The sequence below is a fragment of the Centroberyx affinis genome, unplaced genomic scaffold (genome assembly GCF_046629955.1).
Source record: "Centroberyx affinis isolate AG114_WGS23_722 - 3 ecotype Tasmania unplaced genomic scaffold, CSIRO-AGI_Caff_v1 ptg002803l_1, whole genome shotgun sequence".
Classification (NCBI taxonomy): domain Eukaryota; kingdom Metazoa; phylum Chordata; class Actinopteri; order Beryciformes; family Berycidae; genus Centroberyx; species Centroberyx affinis.
The window spans coordinates 114,081-125,000 of NW_027280949.1; the positions used below are offsets into that span (position 1 = coordinate 114,081).

Sequence of the window (10,920 nt, forward strand, 5' to 3'; positions counted from 1 at the left end):
TAAAGCAACTACAATAGGCCTATAATTGTAAGACAACTTTTCATATAGCCTGTAGAAGTGCGGTGTAGTCTCCTTTCTATCCGTCTGTGTGTTAGTCTGGACTGTGGCAAAAAAAAGGTAACTGCTGCACTCAAGGGACCATCATACATATGTTCTATGCATATACACCAAAAGTAATGCCGGCCACAAGTCGACATCCAAAAATGTAAATAAAAGTGCGCAGCTAGGCTACATGAGTACACATCTAACGACGAATGTTGTGAGCTCTCCATACCAAATATATTCCCAAAGCTGTCTACCTGAAAAACGGGCGAAGATACAGAAGATTTAGAAGAGGACAGATCTTATAACAATACTTCTGTCAAATTATTCGCATCAAAACAAGAAGCCGGAGGAAGATCATGTTTGTTCCCTTGCCGGTGCCGTTCGTGTTTCAGAGAACTGCCCCTGACCTCAACGCCTGGCGTCTCAAGTCCCCTCTGGCTCTCCGCTCCAACTCCGGTAAGACATTTTCTCTTCCCCCTGCTACACCTCCTCCATGACGGTCAGACTCGGCCATGCAGACCCGCCCCACCTTGCTCGGTGCCGATGCACTTGAAGCGGGGAGTGCTGTTGGTGCACACACCCACTTATACACACACTCGCATTCGCATACACACACACACACACCTCCGGCTCCTTTTGAAGGCTTAAACTGAGTCCTTTACACTTGCGGGGCGGTTGATAAAATCAAAGTAGCTTTCCCGAGCACACTGGAGTCTCCAGGCTGATTGAAAATTAATTGCGTAAAATGTCCTTTTGCTCTCCGTTCTGTGGAACGATGCGCCACGGTTCCACTCGTGTGTTGGTTAATGTCCACCCGCCTATATGTTCCTTTCTCCGTGTATTTTTCTCTCCTCTCTCCGTCCCCATCCTTCCCCTCTCCTCCACTCCCTACGCCTGAGCCTCAGCCTCCGTCTCTCCCCAACTAGACTCTCGGCAGGCAGGGAATATTCATGCCAACTTATCGATCCTGCGGAGATCGATTCCTGGGCCGGTGGAAGCAGGGAGAGGGGGAGATAGAAGGAGAGAGTGGGTGCACGGAAGAGGACGAATGTACGAGAAGAGAGCGAAAACATTGTTATCCTCTCATTTCATTTCATACTGTTTTGTGAATGCGCTTTATTCGTCTAGATATATTGTTAGTGGCGGGGCGAGGCGCTCGCAGAACCTCTCCGTTTTTCCTGATGTGGTTTTTGCTCTGACTTGTGTGCTGGTTAAGGACAAGGTTTTCATCTTTGTAAACATCACGGGAAATGGACTTCCAGTGACTACATCTCTCCGTCCCGTTGCTTGCCTGCTGCATGGTTAGACCTAAAAGCGGAGAGGCAGAGGGAGTGTGGAGTCAGGGAGGGGGAGGGTGACGGCTGGGGCTGGGGCGCCGTCTGCGTTTCATCTGCGCTGAAGCGGAATAAAAGGACGCATGGTGGGAGCAGCCAGGCCGGCTTCCGTGTGTCACTGACTGTCGGTGTGTCAGCACTCTGGCTCCGGCCAGCTCCAACTGCTTCTTAGACATGCAACAGCTGTTCAACCCTTTTCCCCTCTCTCTATACCTTCTTTTGAAAGGGAACGATGCGCTGGCTGTAATGTCTCTGCTGCTGCTGGTGTGTGTGTGTGTGTGTGTGTGTGCACTGAAGATTTCAGCGGAGGAGGGATGATGGAAAATAGCATTCGAGGGCAATGGGCTGTTATTTTCCAACGCCTATCTGTATTAAAGTCATTCAGTTGTGCATATACATAACTTGCGTATCAGTGCGTAATGGTGCGTAAATGTGGCTCAGTGTGCACCTTGGCCGGTGGCTGGGCTCTTAAAGGGCCAGGCGCCCTCTTAGTGCATCTAGCTCCCGTCTCTCCAAACCTCTCATTTCCAGTTCAAGCCCATTTGATTTCAGAGATGCCAGGCTTCACCTTTACTCCACATACTCTGTCACCAGTGCACACTGTGTGACAGTGAAGGGATAGGTGATAGAGGGAAAGAGAAAAAAGAGTGTAGAGGGATGAGAGGGACCTGTTACCCGGCATATCTCTAGAGATATACACACAGAAGAGAGGGGAGAGAGGGAGGAGGGAGGTTGGAGGGAGGGCGAGGCGAAGGAGCGGGGACCGGGAGGAGGAGTTTTCGTGCCCCGCACGTTGAAAAATGGCGAATGTCAGAATGAGATAAAAAAAAAATGTGGAAAGAGAGAGCGGGAGAGAGAGAAGCGGGTGAAAGTAAGAGTAGATGACAGAGTGAAAAACGAGGAGGGAGAGGAAAACCCAGTTTGAGCTTGAGAGGTGAGAGTAAACCGTGGATGAGCCATTATGTTGCAGTGTCCCGGGCCAGGGCCAGCATCTGAATAAGCAGGCAAACTGATGGGATGTGTACACAGGCTGCAGGATTCCTTAGATGGTGGGATAACAGTGATTCACAATGCTATGGTGATTTTATTCCCTCTTGATAACGCAGTACATGGCGCTGTCCTTTTCAAACTTGGAGGGTTTGTCGGCTACACAGGTGCTAGGTCGATTCAAAATCTTAGGACTGACACAGGATTGTGCTGTTGATTCTACAGTAGAGTTCTGCATGAGTAAACAACAAAGGACAGAACTACATGAAACTTTACTCAGAAATATTGAGATAGAGTCAATGGAGTTTTTTTCAGTAACTTGTTGACTAGTTCAGGCGTTGTGCCCTTGTGCCGCACTCTAATCTGATATGTGCTTCCCAAACCTCCACTGGTGTTGCACACTGGGCATTATAATACCCACAAATAACACACACACGCACACACTCGTAGGTTTTCCCTGTCCTTGGAGGGCTCTTGACTTGAGCTCTCAGTTAACTTGTCTCTTTGACTGGCGGCAGCTCCTTGACTCCTTTGAGTTGGAGCTCTCTGCAGGGTCAGAGGTCACAGCAGGAGTGTTTGACTCAGCCCCACCTGACCCTCCTCTGCCCCCTATGCTTTCATTCTCTTTCATGTTACAACAGGCCTCGAGCACTCACGCACAACCCCTGTGGGGCTCACACACACACAGACACACACAGACACACACACACACACACACACACACACACACACACACACACACACACACACACACACACACACACACACACGCAGACACACACACACACGTCATGAAACACACAGACCATCATATAACATAAAACAACCATGTTAGGCCGTTTTCCGCCTGGATAGCGAGCTGCTCTAACTGATCCAGGTTTTGTTCTATTTTTAATGCCATTGTGTCTGTGAAGGTACAGGTCAGGGCCACTGCTATCTGAAGTATTTGTGTGTGTGTGTGTGTGTGTGTGTGTGTGTGTGTGTGTAGTAAAGTGGTTTGTGAAGCCATCAGCATTAACTGGTGTATGAAAGTTTAATGGGACACAGAGGAGAAACCGCAGGTTTCCCACACAGCGCTGGGCATGATATGATATGATATGATGGGACATCAAGGATACTGGAGACTTCATCAAGGATACCTCTCTCTCTCTCTCTCTCTCTGTACTTCTCTCTCTCTCTCTCTTTTTCTCTCTCTCTCACACACAGACACACACCTAGATTCAGTTCATCTGGGCTATGCACTTTCTGTCACACACCATTAAACACCATCTCCCACTATATACTGTCTAACTCTGTCTCTGTCTCTCTCTCTCTGTCTCTCTCTTTTTCTCTCTCTCTCTCTCTCTCTCTCACTCACACACACACAAACACATTAGACTCTACTTTTATTTCTGTCTCTGCTGTTCTGAATCGAATAAGGGTTAACCTAACCTTGCAATACTCTTTTTTTTATTGTCATGGGGCTGTCAAGTGTTTTTATTTCATGCACTGTGTGAAAATGTATTCCAATAAAATATACACTTTCCATTGATCACCATGTTTAGAGTCCTGTGTATGTTCTCCCTAGTTATTATCAAGACATTTCTGCTTATGTGTGTGTGTGGTGCTGGCACATGTGTCTTCAATTGGTACATGATGTGAGACCATGCATGTGCTTACCCATTCACTCTGTGTCTGTGTGTACAGTATGTGTGTGTGTGTGTGTGTGTGTGTGTGTGTGTGAGAGAGAGAGTGTGTGTGTGTGCACGAGCGTGCGTGCAAACCAGTGTGTGTAGGTATAGATCGGTGTGTGGAGGGGAGCGTGCAAGTCGCAGTGTTAACATGATTGCAAATGACAAAATGTCAACCTGGGTTTGTTAGCAACATAATGGGGAATCAATAGACACGAGAAAGATGTCAATACTACATGCTTTATTGCATTAAGCTACCTCTCTCCTTCTCTCTAGCCCTCTCTCTCCTCTTCCTCTCCCTTTCCCTCCCTCCCTTCCCTTTCGCTCTCTGTCACAACAGAATTCTCTCTCCCTCTCTCCCTCTCTCTCTCTCCCTCTCTCTCCCCCTCTCTCCCTGTGGTAGTAGAATTAGATTGCAGTATATGAGCCAACCACAGGGTTCTGAATGCACTAGGCTGATGGCAGAATGCTTCAGGAGCTAATGGGCTATTGGTTCAGCTATTTATATTGGGATCACATAGATGCCTCTGACACAGTCTGACAACGTGAAAAGGCCCACAGTCCCCACAGTGGTGATGTCTGTGTTGAACTGTACATATGAAGATTTTCATCCCATAATGAGATATATAGGGTGCGAAAACACACAGACCTGCTCCTAGAAAATGATTTGCTGTAGCGCAAAAGTAAAAGCCACTGTAGAATGGTATCAGTTTGGCGAAAAATGGCTTGCATATAACAAAATAGCATCATTTTTGAGGATGTAATCATATCTGCTCTTGAATTATTATGTAATGCACTTCAGACACCTTCAAGAAAAACCTTTACATGGTTTATATAAAGGTTTTGGATTAATCAAAATGAATCCAGTTAGTCTTAACGTGTGTAATGATAACAGTCGTATCCTAGTGTTATTTGTGCCAAAGAGCTGGATTTGGAAACACCTTTTAATCCTATTATCTATTTGTTTATGGGTTTGTGTAGGTGTGCATATGTGGCAGTGGCTTGAATTTGTATTTTTATGTGAATATGTGTGTGTGTGGATGTGTGTTGGTTGAGACTAATGTAGTATTAATGCTGATGAGGTCCCAGAGCTCGTTAGCAGCAGTGAGTGGTATTGAGTTTCTCCCAGGGAGCAGGACAGACCAAGACACACACACACACAAACACACCCACACACACACACACACACACATATAGCCACGCACTCTCTCACCAAACCATGACCTTTATACAAATGCTTTTAAATATGCGTGCTCCAACAAGGACAGCAGCACACACAACAGGACAAATTCATCCAAAGAGCTTGATGAGTAGCATTTACAGGCAGTCCATTATACCTGAACGTGTCCAGTGACATGTTGATGCTGCAGACCCTTTTGTACTATGCAAAGTACAGTTGTTTTTTCCAACCATATACACTATGTCATTGACACACACATGCACACACACACACACACACACACACACACACACACACACACACTCGCTCTGGAGCATATTTTTGCAGTTGGTCAGTGTGTCCAGTGAAATACTGCCCAGCATTAGTCCTAATCAGAGGCTGGGTGAGCAGGCCACTTAATCAGCCCCATCATCCAGAGAGAACACACACAGAGGGATAGATGGAGGGGGGTGAGGGGGGGTCCAGGCTGTTAATCAACACATCAGCAGGAATAAACACATACAAACCAACTGACCTCCTTCTGGTCATTGATTTATACCTCTCTCTCTCCCTCTCTTCTCTCTCCAACATACACATAATGTACATACAAACAACTCAAGCGTACTTGACCTCCACATGGGCTTAAGACATCCTGTAGTGTTATAGATTGAGCTTGCCGTGGTGTGTGTGTGTGTGTGTGTGTGCGTGTGTGGACGGTCAGTCAGTGGTGGCCAGGCTGTGATCAGGATTGGAGTGGGATACGCCGCATGCCACCAATCACCCAGATCAGACTAGGCAGTCAAAACAAACCTCTGCAGTCCCGCTGACCATATCGAACACTTGATTAGTTGATTTCAGCGTTATTTCCAACCCAAGATTGCCTGATTTATTCAAACATCTTCTAAAAAGGGTCGACGGCAGATTCCCCACATTCCGACGGTCAGTGGGACATACCCTCAAAAGCTCATGCATTTCTTCATTGCGAAAGACACAAGGTGCAGGCAGTCTATCTGCTGAGATGACTGTGGCCCCATAAAGCGAACAACAATGTGTTTTCTCCAGCCGCTGTCTCTTTTGTTGTTGATTGCTGCCGGCTCTCACCCCTGCCACCCCGCTCATGTGCCAGTACATTTAGATAATAAAAAAGACCAATAAAATCCGGAGGTTTGATTGGGTGCCTCCCCTTAGCCCGGCAGAGCGGACGCCTAAATCAGGGGTCCTTCTCTCCATTTCATTTAGCTGATAAGATTTATGGTAATGAAGGGGTCCTATTAACCTTTGGGGTTCCACTGCTGTCCTTCAGATTGCCTGAGTAAGAGTGAGGAGGGTGGATGAGAGTGCTTGCCGATGGGTTTTGAGGCGAATGCTGCAAGCATGTCTGGTGTAAGCAATGTCACATCATCACAAATGCACACACTGGAGTACGCGCTCACACACACAGACACACACGCGCACACACACACACACACGCAAACTCTCCAACAGCAGCTCAGGGGTGAGGGAGAGTAGAATGCATGTTTAATCTCCCTCCTCTCTTTCTCTTCTCGGCATTTTCCCTTTTCTTATCCCCTCTATCCTTCCTGCTCTCCATCCCTCTCTCGGCAGGAGCGCTCTGTTCTGAAATTAATCTGTTGTACTCCTCCACCTCTTCTCTCTCTCTCATTCCCCTGTGCAATCTCTCTTACTCTGCCTTTCTTTTTATACGTGCATATTCCTGGCGGCCTTCTCTTCTCATTCCTTGTGAAGCAAGAGCTGGGATATTAAAAATACTCTGGGGTTACAGAAAAGTAGCAAGTATGGCCCTAACATGCTGCAGCAATTATTAATGTTATACCTATGAAACATATATTTGATCAAAGCCATTAGTAGTTGATACACCTCAGCTGAGTTGCTAATTTCTTCAGCTGGACTCCCCCTCTAGCTACATCTATCCATACCAACCATATTCACCAGTTGTCCGTAAAGATTAGGGGGGCAGAGGGAGAGGGAGGGATGATGGAGGGAGGCGTAAACCCCTCCTTCTTCTGTACAAGGGCTGCACCCCTCTGTCCCTTTGTCTGCCTTGTAAAGGGGAGCGAGGGAGGAGGCGCAGAGTGGGGGGTGAAGAAGGAGTGACTAAGTGACCTCTCTCTCCCCTTTCTTTTGACTCTCCCATGTTCTGTCCATTTTGTTGCACACGTCCCTCTCCCTCCCTCCTCTTTCATCCTCTTTCGTTCCCCCTTTTTTCAGCCTGGTTAAGTCGCCATGGCTGTTGGCCTTGTATGTCCTCCGCTGTCTCTCTCTCTCTCTCTCTCTCTCTCTCTCTCTCTCTCTCTCTCTCTCTCTCTCTCTCTCTCTCTCCCTCTCTCTCTCTCTCCCCATCGTCGGCAGCGGCAGCCTGGTTGCCAAAGTGTCTGTAGGACACATTAAGGCCCATAAAAGCCTGGTCCGCGGTCGCACTGTTAACCACCAGTCGGAGGTAGTGTACAAAAGTGACTTTAAATGAGTCTGTGATTACCCTGGAACATGAAGAGATAGTGAAGTGGCCAAGAGAGTGTGAGACAAGGACAGAGACGGAGACGGAAAGAGAGAGAGAGAGAGAGAGAGAGAGAGAGAGAGAGAGAGAAAAGAACAGCTCTCAGATATTTGTGAGAGCTGAGGCATCTATGTGATCCCTCTCCAGAGTCTCTCAAGAAAAAGTGAACAGAAACTAATATTTCTGTTTCTCTCAGAAGCAGAATAACCAAAAAAAAAGGAACCTGATTGGAACAGACAACAAAAATTGGACTCTAAAAATCCCCCCCTCCTCTTCAACACAACCCACTTGCCCCTCCCCCCCCTGTCACCCCTCTTCCTAATTGGCCACATGCTGCCTTGAGTGACAAGTGTAATCATCAGTCAAATTATGATGGAGGGAGAGGGTGGAGGCCAGGGGAGGTGGAGGAAAGCAGAACGACAGAGGGAGGAGGGGGGGGGGAGGGAGACGGAGGAGATTGAAAGGAAGTGCTTTGATCAGAGAGAGAGAGAGAGAGAGGGGGCGAGCAGGCAAACAGACAGAGCTACATGGAAACCTGCTGTCCACACACCTGCTGCTTCATAGACAGGCAACATTAGCACCCTTAGACATCAGCGGTGCTATAGAACAACACACAGACTAGCTTTACAATAGCCCCTTTTAACCACGGTTAATGGGAAAAAAACCATGTGTTGATTGTCATTGCAATGTAAATAGTATTGAACTTGGACTAGTACCTTTTTCTCTGCTTTTCATTTCAACCTGAGCAGCAACAAGCTGCCTCTACTGTCATTACAATCTCAACACAGACGAGAACAATGAAACCACTGGGTGTGGTAGCGCATGCCGTCCGTCTCTTTGATTCTCACTTGGTCATGCCAGGTCCGTGTTATATTTGGATGTACTTTGTTAGCGGGAGCAGATGTTAGCTCTCCAGCCGGCTAACGAGGTTTACAGTAATTAGGAGTGCTGATGAAGCGCTTTGATTCTCCGGCTGTGGCGGCCCACTCATTAGCGGCTAGCTAGCTAGCGCTGCAGCAGGCGCTCCAGTCACATCCTATTAGGCGGCTCAATGTACACTCTGAATTAGGAGCGGGAGATTAAGTGGAGATGAAAACTGTCTGCGTACACACACAAATACATGCACGCACACGCACGTGCACGCACATACACACGCATACACACACAAATTCAGACTGTTTCAAAAAGACTGACATACATACACTCTCACTTTTATAATGAGGCTGGCAAAGGAAAATTCCTCTTTTGGCACTAACTGAATTTCTCAAAGATACTTTTATTTGGAACATGTTGTACCGAACATGGAGCAGCTCTCAAACCCATATGCATGTGTCAAGTTCGTCAAGTGAAGTCAAATTTGTTCAGACAGCACTTTCAACAAAACAAGTTTGTGTCAAAGCACTTTTTAGAGCAAAGGACAAATAGGGCAAAAAAGAAGAGAGACCAGATATCACACATTTTAAGATATAAAGCAAGTTTGCGAGTGTGCGCATCTGTGTGTGTGTGTGTGAATCTCCCAATGTTAGCCCCAGTCCAATCCATTCAGTCTGTGGCACTTATCTCGTGTTGCCCTTTCTCCTTGTCTAAATAAAACAAACAATCACAAGGAGAGCTGACTGTCTACTTTCCTGTAAATAATACAAAAAAACCCCACAACACCCTTGAAAATACTTCAACACCTTTTTTTTTTTTTTGTCTATTCAACACCTTGGCGTTCGTCAATACTCCCTACATGTTCCTCTGCGCTCTCTCTTCTCTCTCGTTGTCTTTTGTGTGATGGAGTGATTATTGAGGAGATGGCTCCTGTGTTTAGCGCTGGTTGATGAAGTCTGCCTTTGTCTGTCTACGCTGCCCTGTCGCAACCGGGACACCGCTTATAGCAAAATCAATACATAGAGTAGAAGAGAGAGAGGGAGAGAGAGAGAGAGAGAGAGAGGCTGGGAGAGGGAGGTAGAGAAAAGAAGGGAGGTGAGTGTTGAAAGGTAGATAGATGCAATGAGGCAGAGGAGGGAGAGCGAGAAGAGAGCAGAAAGTAATGAGAGAGAGAAAGAGAGATGGAGGGAAATTTAAATACTTGACTCCGCCGCTGAAAGGTAGCGCTGGTGGTCATTGTGGCTGCATGTGTGTGTGTGATACACACATGTGTGTGTGTGTGTGTGTTTGTGTGTGTGTAAATCAGGACGTTTGTATGTATATGTTTGTCTTGCCTATACGTGGCCTTGACCGAGGGGTGTTTGCATCACTTGTGGTGTGTGTGCGTGTGTGTGTGTGTGTGTGTGTGTGTGTGTGTGTGTGTGTGTGTGTGTGTGTGTGTGTGTGTGTGTGTGTGTGCGTGTGTGTGTGTGTGTGTGTGTGCGCACGCATACACCAGTAGGACAGGACAGCACTATCTGTGTGTGACGATCGGCCGTGTGTATGTATGAGCTCGCCTTGTCTCCTTCCACTCCCTAGAGTGGAGCCTGGTGCGAAGAGGAGAGGGAAGCGACGGAGGGAAGAAGAGGAGAAGGAGGGAGGGAGCGAGGGAGAAGGAAAGGTGTGGGGTGGGGGGGGTGGGGGGGTGGGGGGGGGTGTAGGGGTGGGGGAGGAGGGGCAGTTGTGTGAGAGAGGCACAGCTGGGAAATGAGAAATGCAACCCCCCCCCACCACCACCACCACCTTACACTCACACATACGGCGCACATATACACACATACACACACACACGCCCGATCCCCATCTCTTTATCCTCCCCTCAGGAAAGAAGGGGTGGGGGTGGGGGAGGTTGGGTGAGGGGGGGGGGGGGGTGAAGGAGAGGGAGAGGCAGGGGGATAGGAAGAGATGGAGAAGGGGACAGATAGGGGCATTAAAATTCATGGCTTTTTTTATTTTCCCTGCTGAAAATCAATAGTGTTTACTATGAATGAGTGGAACAGTGGACAACAGTGGTGCCGGGGGGAGAGAGAGAGAGAGAGAGACGGAGGGAGAGAGAGAAGGAGCAGGAGGATGAGGAGGAGGAGGAGGAGGAGAGAGAGGGAGGGAGAGGTAGTGAGGAGGAGGGGTGACTTTATTACTATAGGCAGAAGCACCAGAGGCCAAGGTTAAAGACCAGCAGGGGCAGAGAGGGAGAAAGAGAGGGAGACAGACAGAAAGAGAGAGAGAGAGAGAGAGAGAGAGAGAGAGAGAGACAGATGCACGAAGTAAATGTAGTTGTCTTCTATAATAGAAATACCC

At 47.7% G+C, this 10,920-nt stretch overlaps 1 protein-coding gene across 1 annotated transcript in view; it reads left to right on the forward strand.

Moving 5' to 3' along the window:
- Positions 1-401: 401 nt before the first annotated feature.
- Positions 402-10,920, forward strand: part of pou2f2b (POU class 2 homeobox 2b) — a 37,844-nt gene continuing 27,325 nt past the window's right edge. The window contains exon 1 of the mRNA XM_071535968.1: positions 402-501. Within this exon, the coding sequence (XP_071392069.1) occupies positions 402-501 (100 nt within the window). The remainder of the gene's footprint in view (positions 502-10,920) is intronic.